The sequence below is a fragment of the Narcine bancroftii genome, chromosome 4, assembly GCF_036971445.1.
Source record: "Narcine bancroftii isolate sNarBan1 chromosome 4, sNarBan1.hap1, whole genome shotgun sequence".
Lineage (NCBI taxonomy): Eukaryota > Metazoa > Chordata > Chondrichthyes > Torpediniformes > Narcinidae > Narcine > Narcine bancroftii.
In genome coordinates this window covers 125,224,143-125,240,975 of record NC_091472.1, presented here as the reverse complement: position 1 = coordinate 125,240,975, position 16,833 = coordinate 125,224,143, and the positions used below count along the sequence as shown (strand labels likewise).

The 16,833-nt window shown below is 43.2% G+C and overlaps 1 protein-coding gene across 1 annotated transcript in view; it reads left to right on the top strand.

Moving 5' to 3' along the window:
• The window catches only part of trpv4 (transient receptor potential cation channel, subfamily V, member 4), a 79,341-nt gene that overhangs the window by 52,796 nt on the left and 9,712 nt on the right, over window positions 1–16,833 (top strand). Inside the window, exons 5-13 of the mRNA XM_069932731.1 lie at window positions 1,615–1,913; window positions 3,413–3,592; window positions 4,455–4,613; window positions 5,652–5,744; window positions 8,418–8,491; window positions 10,130–10,295; window positions 12,061–12,127; window positions 12,995–13,329; window positions 15,915–16,042. Coding sequence (XP_069788832.1) covers window positions 1,615–1,913; window positions 3,413–3,592; window positions 4,455–4,613; window positions 5,652–5,744; window positions 8,418–8,491; window positions 10,130–10,295; window positions 12,061–12,127; window positions 12,995–13,329; window positions 15,915–16,042 — 1,501 coding nt within the window. The remainder of the gene's footprint in view (window positions 1–1,614; window positions 1,914–3,412; window positions 3,593–4,454; window positions 4,614–5,651; window positions 5,745–8,417; window positions 8,492–10,129; window positions 10,296–12,060; window positions 12,128–12,994; window positions 13,330–15,914; window positions 16,043–16,833) is intronic.

The following is a 16,833-nucleotide window of genomic DNA, read 5'->3' as shown; positions in this document are numbered from 1 at the left end:
TTTGGACAGTATGAGTTATGATTTAATTGTTTAATTATTATAATTATAGATTTTGATGTCCTGAACAAAATAAATTATGTAATAATTATGGTTCTGCTTCTAATTTACAATTGATATGTGATATGTATGTGATTGAATTTGATTTCTGATATCATTAGTATAAAGGGTAAAAGGGTTTTTTTTTTAAAGGGTTTTTGTTAAATTCAATAAAAGTATTTTAAAAAGAAAAGAAAACCACTGACCTCGGGAGAGATGATGAGGAGGTTAGTGTGGAACTGGTGTGGGGTGGGGGGAGGTGGGGCTGGTGAGGGCATAAGGCCTGTTTCCATGCTGTCTCTCTCTGTGACAAAGGTGACATTTCACACCAGGACAAAAATCATCTGATCCTGTCACCAGAACTTTCCTCCAAAAGATCATTATATTCCCGATAAATTATCAGACCTTATCCCACCCCTCCAAAATAACCTTCGGATTCTATTCATGTAGATCAAGTTTATTATCATCTGATAATGTGCAAGATATAATTTTAAATAAATGTATTTGGATATTTTGGAATGATTTACTCAGTTATAGGATATTGTTCATCAAATATTATTTAAAGGGTGAAAAACTACAGCATGCTGTTGTGCAGAGGGACTTGGGAGTGCTTGTGCATGAATCGCAAAAAGTTTGGTGGCAGGTGCAGCAGGTTATTAAGAAGGCAAATGGAATGTTGGCCTTCATCGCTAGAGGAATTGAATTCAGGAGTAGGGAGGTAATGTTGCAACTGTATAAGGTACTGGTGAGACTGCACCTGGAGTACTGTGTCCAGTTCTGGTCTCCATATTTGAGGAAGGATATACTGGCTTTGGAGACGGCCCAGAGGAGGTTTACTAGGTTGATCCCTGGGATGAAGGGGTTGACATATGATGAAAGATTAAATCGTCTAGGATTGCATTCGCTTGAGTTCATAAGAATGAGAGGAGATCTTATAGAAACATATAGGATTATGAAGGGTATGGATAGGATAGATGTAGGAAGGTTTTTTGAGCTGGCCGGGGAAACTAAAAGGAGAGGACACAGTCTCAAGATTCGGGGGAGTAGATTTAGGACAGAGATGAGGAAAAATAGTTTTTCCCAGAGAGTAGTGAATGTTTGGAATTCTCTAACCAGGGAAGTGGTTGAAGCTGCCTCATTAAAACATATTTAAAATTCGGTTAGATACATTTTTACATGATAGAGGAATTAGGGGATATGGGGAGAAGGCAGGTAGGTGGAGTTAGGTCAAAAATTAGAGCAGCCATGATCTTATTGAATGGCAGAGCAGGCTTGATGGGCCATTTTTGGCCTACTCCTGTTCCTACTTCCGATGTTCCTAAATCTTTGTGGTTCTCATAAAATCATGAAATTTCCTTCCACAACCATCAGCAACTCCCTCAACAAAATCATCAATTACCCTCCCACTAAAATCATCAAAATGTACTGTTCACTGAAATCACAGTGAAATCTACTCAATTAACTGGTCAAATCTCCCTTAATGAATCAAGAGACAAGGCATGCTTCTGCCTGCAGTTCAGATTTTCTGTGCTCCTGACTTTCTGGATGGGCACAAACCAACTTTCTGTCTCTTCTCAGGTGAATTGCCCCTCTCTCTGGCTGCCTGCACCAACCAGCCTGACATCGTCAACTACCTCACTGATAACCCAGACAAGGTCGCGGATCTGAGGAGGCAGGATTCCCGTGGAAATACTGTGCTTCATGCTTTGGTTGCCATTGCTGATAATACCAAGGAGAACACCAAGTTTCTGACTAAAATGTATGACTTCTTCCTCATCAAATGTGCCAAGACGTACCCGGACTGCAACCTGGAGGCCATTTTAAACAATGATGGACTATCACCACTCAAGATGGCAGCAAAGCTTGGAAAGATTGGGGTAATTTGGCTCTTCCTGAATGCAATTGCTTCAGCTTATTTCTCTAATGAATGCTTTCTGATTATGTGCTTTGTCGGGGAAGGGGAAGTCAGTGGGGCCAATCAGTTTTGCATTGTGGAACAGAAAGATGCCGATCTCTTGCTGTTTCAAACTTACTATCATCTACCTGAATGAGGACCACATCCTTCTGGTGGAAAATACAGTGAAAAGTTTTGTGTGCGACCCAGCCAAGTCGATTCATACTCAAGTACAACAGGTAGTGCAAAGTACAACAGAAGTGCAGAGCCTTACAGAGAAAAGATTCAGTTAAAACAGTTGAAGGCCAACATCGCTTTACTAATGGAAGGTTCATTTTATAGTCTAAAGCAGAAAAGAAACTGTCCTTGAATATGGTGGTACATATTTTCAAACTCGTGTATCTTCTGCCCAACAGAAGTGGGGAACGAAGAGTGTGACTAGGTTGGGGTGGGACTTTTAATATGTTTTGTCTGCTCTTCCAAGAGACCAGAAGGTAGACCTGAAAACCTGAAGCTCTCTACCACCTCCACCTCAGCATCGTTGGTACGGACATTGGCGTGTGCTCCACCCAGCTTCCTGATATAAACTTTGTGAGGCATAGATAATGTGTACCTTTTTCCCAGGGTGGGAGTAACAAACACCAGAGGACCTCTGTACAAAGTGAAGGGAGGAAAGATTAGGGGAGACATCAGGGGTAAGGGTTTTTTAAATAGAGAGTTGTGGGTGCCTAGAATGCCTTGCCAGGTGTGGTGGTGGAGGCTGAAACATTAGGGGCATCTAAGAAACTCTTAGACAGGAATCTGGATGAAAGAAAAATAGAGGGTCACGAGATAGGGAGGGTTTCTTTTATTTTTGGTCGGAATATATAGGTCGGTGCAACATTGAGAGCTGAAGGGCCTGTACTGTGCTGTAGTGTTCTATTCTGTGAAATCCTGCTTAGAGGAGAATGTGGGATATGCCTCAACCAATCTGCAGAAAGGTAGCTCACCGACCTGAATCATCACTCCTGTTTCTCTCTCCACAGATGCTGCCTGACTTGCAATTATCTCCAGCATTTTCTGTTTGTATTTCTGATTTACAGCAGGTCAGATTTAGTCACAGAATTTTCAGACAAATCCCTCCCCCGCCCCAGTGCATTATTGCATTGTGGCCAACCACAGATGTGTCTCTTCTGAAGTGAGAGTATCTCGCCTCTGAGCGTCTGACTTTGTTACCTCTACCTCTGTTGCTAAAGTTTAACATTTTGTGCCTACATGTCCAACCAGTTACATCTGCCCTCTCAATCCATCAGTGACCACATTTCCACGGCTGTAAACCACGTTAGGTCAACTTGAGGTTGTGAAAGGTGCTATGTAAATACAAGTCCATCTTTCTTTGAGGAGACAAGATTTTTTAATAACAATATCTTTCTCAACAGGTTGTTTTATCTACTTGAGATTAAATCCACAGCACGTAATGAGCTGGTCTCTCATTTCTGACAGGTTTTCCAGCACATTATCAGGAGAGAGATTAAGGATGAGAGTGCTCGACACCTGTCCCGCAAGTTTCGAGACTGGGTATATGGGCCGGTGTATTCTTCGCTGTACGATCTCTCGGCAATAGATACATGCGGTGAGGAGGTGTCACTCCTAGAGATTCTGGTCTACAATGGAAAGATTGAGGTAATTGAGTCTCTTAAAGAAGGAGGAGTCATGGGAAGTGTCCCCTTGTGTTGTCCTGTAGGTGTTTTCTACTCACTGGGTTACTGTTCCAGGTGTGCTCCACACCCTTCGGAGGTGGTCATTATTCATGTTTGAGCACTCACGAATGAGTTTTAATGGACTGCGGAGTCCTCAGGCCACAAAAGATTATGCCCAGTATTCACAGACACCACCTCCATCCATTCTTTATCCTGTAAAAGCAGGTGGGTTCTAGCTTTTTGATGCTGTGATTTCGGAACCATGCAGGTTAAATTGGCAGAAGGACCTGATTTGGCTCTCAGGTTGAATCTGCCAAATTCCTTACTTGGGGAATCAACTAATCCTTTATTGAAGACTGGCAGGAAGTCTACAACATACACACAAAAAAATTTATAATTGCACAGTTAAACAGCGAAGTCTGCAGATGCAGGGTTTACAGTTACGGTCCTTGCAACACAAACCAATGCATTATTACGCCAATCAGGCAGGGCAGAGGGTGTCAGATCAGACATGGGTATCAGATGAGATGGAAATCTCTGGCTCCAGGGATCCACCCAGGGTCCAAAAGAAAATGAATGTCTTCATTTGGGAGAAAGGCTAGTTCAGGAGCTCAAAAAAAACCTGCAAATCATTCGTCAATGATTTGGTTGCTTGATTCTCAATAAAGGTGTGTCCACACACTCATTTATAAGTGTGTGCTGTTTTCATGGAAGTGGTGTGATTCACATCAAAGCCTTTAATAGTTTAGAACTAAGTGATGAGAATAACTTACATTGCTGCCCATCTGCATCAATGACATTTAATGGTGCAGATTTTACTCCTGCCTTCACATTTTGTTTCCTAGAATCGTTACGAAATGTTAGCTGTGGAGCCCATCAATGAACTATTCCGGGATAAATGGAAGAAGTTTGCAGCTGTGTCCTTCTACCTCAGCGTTATCTCCTATCTCACAGCCATGGTCATATTCACCCTCATTGCCTACTACAGACCATCAGAAGGCCAAGTAAGTACATCTCTTATCCAACCATCTATCTTCTGCCTAAACTCTTTTGATAACTCCTCTCTTTTTAATTTTGTCTTTGGATATAGAATACAATCCCTGGGAGGATAATGGCTCAATAATAAATTGCAAAGGGGATTTTTTTTTTGACGTACAGCACGGCAACAGGCCCTTCCAGACTGTGAGTCCGTGACCCCACCCCCTCCAATTAACCTACAATCTCTATATGTTCTTTTGAAGAGTGGGTGGAATCTGGAGCACCTGGTGGAAACCCACACGGACACGGGAGAATGTACAAATTCCTTACAGACGGCGCCGGATTCGAACCTGGGTCACTTTTGCTGTAACGGCGTTGATTAAACACTGTAAAATATCAATGGTCTGTGGGGGAAATGCCTGCTAATTCATCATAAGCACAATGGGCCTTCTTTTATTGTCCAATGTCGTTTGGCCTTTTGTGGTACCCAATGTGCCACTAAGGACCAGGGCAGGATGTTGCTCCCGATTTGAAGACTGACTTGCTGCTAATTGGCATGAGGGCCCATCCGGGCAGGCATCTCCATCTCTAGGAAACTACAAGCTCCGCCACATTCACCGTGGGGGGAATGGAGTGATCTGGCTGCTCCACGTGTTAAAGGGATTCTCTGTCCCCCAACACCACCCCAGCCGAAGATACTTGTTTCCTCCCCGAGAGGGGGAAAGGCCAGGAAATCAAAGAGAAAGGGATTGCTTTGGGTCTTCTAAAACATTCTAAATAAATTAGGCTAATTACAGCCTTACTTGCTGTCTCATTTATTTTTATATTGCAGAGTGTTAGATGGGGGAAGGGAATTGGAGAAATCTGAGAGCCAGGTTAGAAACTATTGTGCCAGCACTCTGCCGAGTTACACACTGTTCCACCATCCAATCAGCAGTAGCTGATGAGATAGCTCATGGGGAGAGCAAAGGAAAAGGAAAAGTCCTTGTCTCAGACATTAACCAGACCTGCTTCATTCACTTATGAGTCACATCAATGATTTTTCTCTTTCAAATCTCTCCCAGCCTCCTTATCCATACGAGACCTCAGTTGACTACCTGCGAATGGCCGGAGAACTTATCACTGTCGTCACTGCTATCTTCTTTTTCTTCACAAATGTAAGTGGAGGAAACTCGGCACTGCTAATAGGATGAATTAACTCATGGTTGAGGAGTGGAAATTGGGGAGTTTGGAGTTTTAAGCATTATTGTTGCTATCATTGGACTGTAAGGCTTTAACCAATAGAATTGAGAGATTTGGAGTAGGTGGGGCAACATGAACACTAGAGCCATCTAACATACAGCACAGAAGCAAAACCTTCAGCCCATCTAGTCCATGCTGAACAAAAAAATGTTCAGGGTGGCCCAATTCATCCAGTGACCTGCAGAGAAGATGTAACATAAACGTAGCTATCTCTCCCCACATGACAGATGACAGAGTCATGAAAATTCCTGAGTGAAAAGCCATAATTGGTTGGGAAATCACACTCTGGGATAGTCCTCCATGCTTTCAGATGACTGGCTTCAACCTGCCATCAACGAAGACTTAGGAGGATGAAAGTTCTTGTAACTGTGTGATAATGGATCTCTGGGAGAAGGAACCAAGGAAAACAGCAGAATTCTGACCCAATTAACATCAAAATGAACCCCAAGTCAGCTTTTTGAGTTTGTATTCCTAGTTGGGCACACTTGATAGGGCGTGGACATACTCCTGACCCTCAACACTTACCACTACTTTGCCAGTTTTCCATCTTATGAGACTAGCTGAGGTCACCTGGTGTCCATTCACATTCTTATCCTGATATCCCTTGAGTCCTGTGACTGTGACAAGGGGACTTCTTGTTGTTGAGAGATGTTATGTAGTAGCATCACTGAAGTCACAGGTATCATGTTCCCCATTCCTCATCCCTTCCTTCCCAGGTTGCCAGTTGCTGAGACCTGGCCCCGAAGCTCCAGCCTAGTTCTTTCTCTGCACCACTTTCCAGCTAGAGCTCTTTGAACAGGAAACCGGACTAATCCAGGAGACCCCTGTGCTCATTTTAACTAAGGTTATCGAATGTAGCAAAGATTTGGGATACTCCCAGTTTTGAAGGTTCCCAGTTAGGAATTTCCTTGGAGCTGGGAAAACAGAACAATTTCCTGTCAACAGAAGGAAATGAAATATTTTTACAACTTTGAAAATATACATTTATAAATATACTACACACCTTTCGTCCATGAAACACCTAACATTGAACATCATGAAGTAAGTTAGAAACTGGAAAAAAACCGTTATGTTTCTCATAATATTCATTGAAACAATTTAATACATTTTAAATGTGTAAAATTATTTGTTTTGGTAGAGTGTAGATTAGTGATGTGAAGCTCATTGATTTATAAAAAGCTGTCCAAAGTTGAAAAGATGGAAAGAAGAGTGACAAGTTGGCCCTTTCAATTTCTTCCCTCTTGTACATTGGTGACTTCTATTGCCCCAGGTCCTGCCAACATTCAGCTATCTGGTCCATAGATATTTTCTGCATGTAAACTGATTTCAGATCAGTGGTGTAGCTAGGAAGGTACAAGAGGAGTGGCTGTTGCCACCCCCCCGCCAACCCCAATCCCGCTCTGACACCACCGCTGCCGCCCCCTCTCTGCTCCAATGCCACCAAAAAATCAGTGCGGCCCACCATTCAACCACTGACTCATCATCTGGCATGTGTGCTCGCTCCCCAAAATGTTAGAACCTGTCTATGCCCCTGCTTCAGGTTCTGGTCAGGGTTGGATCTTTCAGGTACCCAAGGCTGTAATTTCCTGGCAACAATTTCAACTCTGTCTTCACCAGCATCAAGTCAGGACGAATGTGGGATTACTAGCCCATTAAGAAAGCTCTGCTAAGGCATGCAGAGTATGGCACAGTTGCCTTTATGGCTATTGCTAGGCTTTATCTTGCATCTGTGATTCAAGATCCCAAGCCTAATACCCAGCTCCAGATAGACTGCAGCACAGCACCATTGCTCTAGCTACCTTCTGTTGTAGGTCCCCATGTGAACAAGCCTCAGGGAGGGAGAATAATGCCCTCTCAGATACTGCTGGGGTTTTGCACAGGCAGTGACCACCACAGTAGATAGGAAATTTTGGTAATTTGATTTAGATCTAACACTGCTGCAATTGAATGTCAAGTGTTGAAATTACTTTGCAATGCCCAAAAATCTTGAAGAAAGTCAGCAGGCCACACAGCATTTCTTTTTGGTTTTTTCCTTCCACTTTAATTGGATCGCATATCAAAGCAGGTGACACAAGGAAGGCAGTGTCTTCCCAGATAGCAACGGGTCAGTCTGACCACAGAGGTTTTGCTCTATGCTCTCAGTGCAAGGTGGGGTCAGAATGAATGAAAATCTGAAGAAGAATCATCCTTTGCCCCTCTTGTTCCCCCCCACCCACCCCAGGTTGCTCTTCTTGCTCTGCCACTGCGTTAGTTATAGAACAGGGCCATCAATATTTGGATAAAAATTGCGGTATGGCGATATCTGATAAAACACAGAACAAGAAAATCTACCGATGCTGGGGTCTTGTGCTGGAGAAACTCAGCAGGTCATGCGGCATCCATTGGAAGTAAAAAGCAGACAATGTTTCAAGCCTGAGGCCTTCATCGGGAATATGGGAAAACAGGTAGATGTCTGAATAAAATGGTGGAGAGAGGGGAAAAGAAGAGAGAGAGGAAGGGAAGGAGGACAAACACAGGCTAACAAATAGTTAGAATATGGCAGCTCAATGAAGGAAAAACAAATTTAACCTTTTCCTTTTCTTCCAAAGGTCAAGGATTTATTCCTGAAGAAATGTCCGGGAGTGAATTCCATGTTCATTGATGGATCTTTCCAGTTGCTTTAGTAAGAACTTCTCTGTTTCCTTAAAAGTTGCCTAGATTCAGATTAGAAAGTGTTCCCTTTGCTCGAAGACTATTAATTACACCAGAAGGTAAGACAATGTCTTACATTTACATTCTTGATATCCATTACGATGCTCTCTCCATTAGAGTCTAGTGTTGGTAGAGGCTGCCATTGTAATGATGGGCCAAATGGCCACTTTCTTTGCTATCAGTTTCTGTAATTCACTTGAGTTGTAATTGATGCCTGAAATTCAACAGCAGCTCCTGGAGGGAATAATGTAATGCTGAAAGTGGGCTATATAATTTCCTTCGCAGTCATTCAGAGATACCAGTCAGAAGTCGAAAGGATTCAAATCTGTGTAGCAGAAAACCTAGCTTCAGATGCAACACATTAAAGCATTTGCAGAAGGAAAGGTTAAGGAGAGTGAATCCATTCAGAAGCATAAAAGTTCTTCAAAGGATTTGTGTAATGTTACGTCTAACTGAATTTATTGATGCAAAGCATTGCTCTGGACATGATAATTGCAAGAAACCATTTACTGGGAGGACAAGATATTCAGGGAATTGAAAGAGAAAGGGTTGGGATGCAAATAGTTTTGGAAATTTGTAACACGGGGGACCTTAAAAATATGCAGTCTGTACAAAAAACCCAACTCCATTTATGTAATGCCTCTCAAAAGAGCTAAAAGACTTATAACACACCTTGGAAGATTTACAGTCCAGGCTTTACGCCTTCTCCTTAACTGGCATCTCTCTGCTGACTCGACCCATGGGATAATTCACACGAGGCGGGTCAGCTTGATGGACTATACTGGGAGTGATGCGAGTCTAGGGACAGGCCTGTGAGGAGGGAAAGACTTGGGGAGAGGGGCAGGAAAAAGATGACTTCCATAAAACCCTAACATGTAACCGATGGCCCAAGCATCACCAGCCTGAGCTTGAACCATCTTAGATTTACTCAATCTCTCACTGCCACCCCTTTTGCTGGCCATCGAGGACTCATAGTGGCAAAGGCTTCTTCTCCATCACCTGCATGTGTGTTCACCAGTGATCTTCATGGTCAAAACCCTGGGAAAGCAGCCATGCAGGGGGAGAGTGGAATGAAATGTTGGGTGGCTTGCCTCCTCTACTCATTAATCACATCCACCAATGGATAATTCTGGGTACCAGCAATCAACAAACAATACTGATGGACACCCTTTACTGGAACTGTTAGTTGAGAGGGTGCACTAAACCACGAACGGCCATGACTTGAAATCAAGAAGGTGCCTTGAAGCTCATAATCTTGTTAATGTATATTTCCTATGCTGATGTTATAAAATTGGCACTTGATTTGTTGTCCCACCTTTGAGGATACTAGGTTGTGAAAATTCAAGCATCTCACAAGGACAATTAATACCTGCAGAACTGTTTGGGTTTTCAGAGTTAAATATCAGGGTTTGTGGGGGTGGGGGGGCGGGGTGGGAAATGTTGCAATTTTGTCTGCTGTAATACAGTGCAGAAATGGGAGAATTGCTGAAGTCTCATCTCACTCCTCCGCGACTGAGAGGTTCTGAGGAGTTGAACCAGTCTAGTGGTGGAGTTGCAGTTTTATGTCATCTTCTCTTGACCAAGCCACTGTGGTGCTCCTGTGTTGCAGTTTTATTTATTCCATCCTGGTGTTGGTGTCGGCGGGACTGTACTTGGCTGGTGAGGAGTCCTATCTTGCTGTAATGGTGTTTGCTCTGGTCTTAGGCTGGATAAACACACTGTACTTCACCAGGGGTCTGAAGCTCACGGGGACCTACAGCATTATGATACAGAAGGTGGGTGTAGTGAGCTACTGAATTTTGGAACATGTACACTCCCAGGAAAAAGATCATTAAAGTCGTCAAGCCTATCTTTTTTGGTTCATTGGAACTCGAACCACATGTCTTCCGCAAAGACACCTTGATTCCTCTTGCACGTACCCCCTCTGCTAACTTCATTGGCTTCTAGATTTCATCAGTCTATTACCCTCTGACCCGTCTTACATCTAACTCACTGATTATTGTCCCATCGTTCAGTCATTATATTTCATCATCCGAGGATCCCATTTTATTCAGTGAAAACAAAACCATCTTCTTCACAGTCTAGAACAAAGAATCATGATCTCAGAACTAATACTTGCTCTGGTTTCCCTCCAAAATGGATGGGAGTGGAGGTTAATTGGGGTATTTAGGTGGCACGGGCTCGTGGGCTGCAAGGGCCTGATACTGTGCTGTATGTCTGAAAGAAAAAGTTAAGGAAAGTTCTTCTCAGCTCAAAGGGTTAAAGTTCTAGAGTCATGTCTACAGCACCGAACAGGCTCTTCAAGCCGACTGGCTGAGTCAGGTGAAAGAATCACTTTTGTTTTAAGTGGGAAAAATTTGGGAGAGGGTGGTGGGAGGAGGGCAATTAAAAATGTTGAAACTGATGGAATTTGGTGTTAAAGAATGTACCCAAGGTGGGTACATGGAATTGGGAGAAATCACCCAACAGCCTCAAGGGAATGAATGGACAACTCCTGTTCCTTGGTTCTCCTCATAGGTTAGAACCCTTTCCCCTGAAATTAATATTCGTCCTCACTTCATTACTCCCTGGAGGGACCCCTAATCCTTCCAGTGCCTCAGAGTGGAAAAGATTATTTAAATATTTCTCATTTGCAGAGGAAGGCAGGCGACCCAGAAACAGAGCAGTGGAAATTGGATGCATATCTGATATAACTGCTGCTTTTTACATCATTACAGTATTACTGAAAGTGATGTAGGCAGAGGGTTGGAGAAGAACAGATCAGCAGAAAGCTGCATGGCTTTTGGAAGAACCTTATCATTTTAAAATATTTTTATTGATTTTAATAATGAACTTATTCAAACAAAAAGGGGACAATTCAATAAGACATACATAAACTAAATAAGACATTCCGTACATCATTAACATAGGAAGAACCTTATCAGTCAGCTGTGAGGTCTCAGATTAACCTTCTGATACACCTCATGGAATGGCAGCTTTATTACATTTCAGGGGTAAAAGCTGAATTTGAAAATGTGGTCTTTGTAAGTCCAAATCAAGCAAGGATAAATAAATTGATTAAAGCAAAATACTGCTGGAAATATAACTTCAAACACAAGCAGATCAAGTTCAGCAGATCAATGGCATCTGTGGAGAGAGAAATAGAGTTCTCCCTTCCAAACATCACCCTGAAGCATGAACTCTGCTCTTCCTCGAGAGCTAATCTCTTTAGCATTTCCAGCAGCTCTGTGTTCAAACGTGGTGAAGAACTTGAGTTGCTAGTGCTGCTTTGATTACCTGCCACAGAATTGATGTGCCCACAATGCAGATCAAAGTTATGCTCGGAGGACGTTTGTAAATCCACAGTTTTACCTTTGAAAAGAAAGGCCCCCGCAGGCAAGTGCTTTACCTTGGGTTCAGCATTCAAAGAATTAGCAATGTCAGCGAGACTGCAGTCACATCCACATAATCACAAACCATTCCCCTCCATTCAATTCCACTCTGATCTTCTCCCTTCCACTGGAGAGTTCCATTCCCTGATAAGTTGCCTTCTCTTTTCAGATTCTGGTTAAAGACCTTTTCCGATTCCTTCTTGTCTATGTGCTGTTCATGATTGGTTTCACATCAGGTTTGTAATAATGAAGCACTTTTATACTGGGGAAAAGGGGTTGGGGTGAGGATGGAAGTGGCGGATATAATTTAAAAAATTCATCCCCTTTGTAAGACACAAAGAAATTCGGTTCCAACACCAGAATGTGTTTAATATTGCTGAATTTCAGGGCAAGAATACTCTCACCTGGACTATTAAGGTCCCTGTCAAGGTATAGTTCTGTGCTCATGACTCATGCACAGTAAGTTCCCAACATGAACTGTGGCATTGAGGAGATATCTGGAGGTTACTGTAAGGATGAACACTCTGGATGATCTTGCACAGGCTCTAGTGATACAGAATAACTGGGACTGCGAGAGTGCAGGATCTTTGTTCTTCCAGATCCACTGTTGCAAACTAACACATATACACACGTATAAGAGGGATACATAGAGCTTTACAAAATCACGAAAGGCATTGGTAGAGTGGATAGTCAGAATCTTTTCCCGTGGGCAAAAGCCTCACACATTTGCTTTTTAGGCGAGGTGGAGGAAGTTTACATGAGATATGAGGGGTAAATATTTTACACAGAGTGCTGCCAGGAGTAATGGTGGAAGCAGATGCAATACTTTCTTCTAGATAGACACATGAAAAAGAAGGGGATAGACAAGTATCTATCAGCAGAATTTTCAACTGATTTGGGCATCGTGGTCAGCGGAGACACATGGGCCAAAGGGCCTGTTCCTGTGCTCTACTGTTCTATGTAAGAGAAAATATAGACGATCTGAGCTCTTAATGAAAGATGCTTCAAAAATAGTTTTTCTTTAACTGCAGACCAGTTTTGTATTTCTTTGCTATTTCAGAGAAAATGTTAGAAATGGTAATGGTTTACAAATTCTATTTCAGCCCTGGTCTCGCTGTTGATGACTTGTCCTCGTGACGATATTTCACTTCAGACTTGTGACATAACTTCAGATTCGCCAAACTGTACCAGTTCAACCTATCCCATCTGTCGGGATAACTTGTCGTTCAGCAAGTTCCTGTTGGAGCTCTTTCGGCTTACCATTGGCATGGGTGACCTGGATGTCATCAACAGTGCCAAGTATCCCATTGTTTTCGTCATCCTCCTGGTCTCCTACATTATCCTGACCTTTGTACTTCTGCTGAACATGTTAATTGCCTTGATGGGTGAAACTGTGGGCCAGGTCTCCAAGAAGAGCAAACAAATCTGGAGGCTTCAGGTAGGTTGGAGTGGGAAATCAGTGCATTTGAATGTCTACATCTGAATACTCCTGGTGATAGAACTTTACAGCAAGACATTTTCACCCAAGCAACATCTGCATGCATGTGAGAAGATTAACCCAATCACATTTTATTCTCAACTTGTTCCCTCATCACTTCATCCCAAATCTTGCCTCATTTATCCAGTCTAGTCTGCCTGCACCACTAAGCTTAGAAGGACAACTATGGCATCACCACTCTGTGTACCTGTTTATTGTACTTTTATTCCCAAATTGCTTTAACCTTGTATCCATTCCCACCAATCACCCCTTTGGTAATTGCACGTTTGACTGCAAGAAGTGCTTCACGTGCACTTAAACCTCCTCCCTCACCACTATTCAGGGCCCAAACACAGAATCTGCATGTGTCATCTACTGCATCTGATGCTCCCATTGTTATAATGCCCACTCGATTTCATTTCCTGAGTCTCTGCATGCACCACCACACAGCAACTCCTCATTGACCATGTCCAACATTTCCTTGAAGAATTCTCCTTCAAATGTTGATCTATTTAACTTGTACTTTTTAAAACTATTAGCTATCTAACCTTCTGATGGATCAAGATGGGTGGCACTGTGGCATAGCTGGTGGAGATGCTCCCTCATAGGTCCGGTTGTCCAGTTTCACACCTGACCTCAGGTCCTGGCTGTGTGGTGTTTGTACCCTCTCCCTGTGACCACATGGGTTTCTTCTAGGTGACCCTCATCCAAGATGTATGCAGGTTGGGAAGTCAATGGGCGAGTGTAGGGAGTGGTAGGATCTGGAGACAGTTGATGGGAACGTGGGGAGGATAAAATATGGCATTAGTATAGATGAAGCATGATCGGGATGGCAGTAAAACATAAAAGTCTGCAGATACTGTGATTGAGGTAAAAACAAAGCTGGAGAAACTCAGCAGGTCAAACAGTGTAATTTATAGAGCAAAGACAAGAATAAAGATACAAGATTCAATTAATTTGTTATGTAATAAAACAGTGTCATATTACACGAAATTGCCTTTTGCCTGCTGTAAGGCAGACAAATTCACCATTGGCAGAAATTGTCTGTAGCACCTCTTACATTCAGAGAAAGAGAAGCAAAAGAGAGCTCCCCCTAGAGTCACTGAATGTCCGTGGATTTGCCTTCAGTGCTCCTGCAGCCGCACGGAGTCCAGTCCAAGCTCTAGATCTGAACCAACAGCCGGCTGCTGCCTGTGCATTCCTCAGCGGCAGAACCCCTCAATGGTCTTGTGCCATGATCACCATCCTCTGGGTAAGCTCTTCTGCTTCCCTTTCTCAGAAGGCGGGGGTGGGTGGTAGTCTCCCTGTTTTATGGTGCCCTGTGCCAGTCCTTCACTTCCTGGACCTTGCAACCCCTCGTGACTGCTGCCGGCCATAGTCGTCGCCATCTTGGGCGCACACCCCGGGGTTGCTGGATTTTAAATAAAACCACTGACAGCTCCTTTAACAGGCCGTTTAAAGCTCGTATGGAGCTGACGGCAGTTGGACTGGGTGATTGAACCCCGTACAAGTGCTCCTCGCTCTCGGCAGGTTTGCACCAGCGGTATCGCTGCCATTTTTGGAATAGGGCACCCGCCTATATTTTGCTCATACCTTGAGGAGCCTGAAACATTGGTTAAGTATCTTTATGAATGGGATGGCATAGCCTAGGTGGGTTGAGGGACCTGTTTCCAAGCTGTACCAGGGAGTCTGACTAAAAACACCCAGCAGGAGAAGCAACTGATCCCAACTCTTCAAAGGGCAGAGATAGGTTTGGTTGAAACAATGTTCCTGAGTTTTCAGCAGGGTTTATTTCGAGTGTCAGAAGTCTTCTGACATTTCGGTTAGTGGGCTTACACCCGTGTCTGGATTTCCTGTGCTTTTTTTGCATTCCTTCCCATCTCCCTTTCCATCACATTTAAAGAAATGGAAACGACAAAGCTGAACCAAGAGCAAAAACAGAAAGTGAAAAGAAGGAAGAATTAAAGGAGGAGGAAGAGAGTAAGAGAGAGAGAGAGAGAGAGAGATGGAGGTAGAGAGGAAAGAGAATGTGATGTGGAGGAGGAGAGAGTAACGGTGACGATAAAGGGCCGTAGGGAAGTGAAGGAAAGAGATGAAGGGAAGATAAACAGCATAATTGTGTTCATTCACCTTATTAAATCTGAAAATAAAATGATCATTAAAAGGTAAGGGGTAAGTATATAGAAGGGATCGAAGGGCACCTTTTTGACAGAGAGGGTGGTGGGTATATGGAATGAGGTACCAGAGGTAGAAACGGGGACAATTGTAGTGTTCAAAAGACATTTAGACAGGTGGTGATAGGAAAGGTTTAGAGCAGTGGTTTTCAAACTTTTTCAGTAATCCCTTACTAATCACTGAGCACCTATAGCAGAGGAATTGTTTAAGGTGTTGTGTGAGTGGAAAGAAAAAGTTTGAAAACTGCTGGTTTAGAGGGATGTGGGTTGAATGTAGGCAAACCTGACTAGCCTGGTTGGGCCAAAGGGTGTGTTTCCTTGCTGTAGAACCCTATAACTCTAAAATAATACCTTGTTATTTATTCTTGACAGTGGGCAACAACAATCCTGGACATTGAGAGATCATTCCCTATATTCCTGAGGAAAGCATTCCGCTCAGGAGAGATGGTGACTGTGGGAATCAATTCTGATGGCACACCAGACCGGCGATGGTGCTTTAGGTGTGTAATTCATGAGGGCATTGCCTTCCCTTTCCACGCTCTCTTCTGATCCATGTTCAGCCCTGACTCCAGCTGGTGACTGTGCAGATTGCGCATGTAATTTCTGTAACCACGTGGGTTTCCCTCACTTTCCCAGGTGTTTTCTTCTGCACCCTAAAGGTGTGATGGTAGATTTAATTGTTTATGGTGAGTTTGGTGGCTTGAGAAATAAGGAGAGCTATTGGGTACATGAGACAATAGGTCACTGGGAATGATTGATGGTTGGGAGTGATGGAATTGTTCTGAGACCTGGCATAATATTAATGGGCCACATGGCCTACTGTGTCAGGAGAATACGAAAAAACTATGCCAAACAACATCTTTTTGCCTTTGAAAAGAAGGTAACGTATGAAAAGTTTGATCCTGCCCACACTCTCTTCCCCCTCCACTTGTCAGGAAGATGATTCACACGAGTAAGAGAACACAGCACCAAGGTCAAGGCAGTTGATTTTCCTGCTGTTATTAGACACCTGAACAAAACCTCCCGCTAGTGAGATAATGTGGCCATTGCAGTGTTCTCTCTCTGCACTTTGTTCTGTGTTTTTACTGCTGTGCTATGTATTCATTGACAAGCTGAACTTCCTGCCTGTGCCTCAGTAACTGTGATAATAAACTTAAACGTTTTTAACTTGAGGATCTGTTTCAGTAGCACCACATCTTTGTTCATAGGGTGGCAATGGAAAACTACTCATCTCAGTGACCAGGTACGACCTGCGGAAGGCCATTTCTGAAGCAAAGTGGCAATTCTGGAG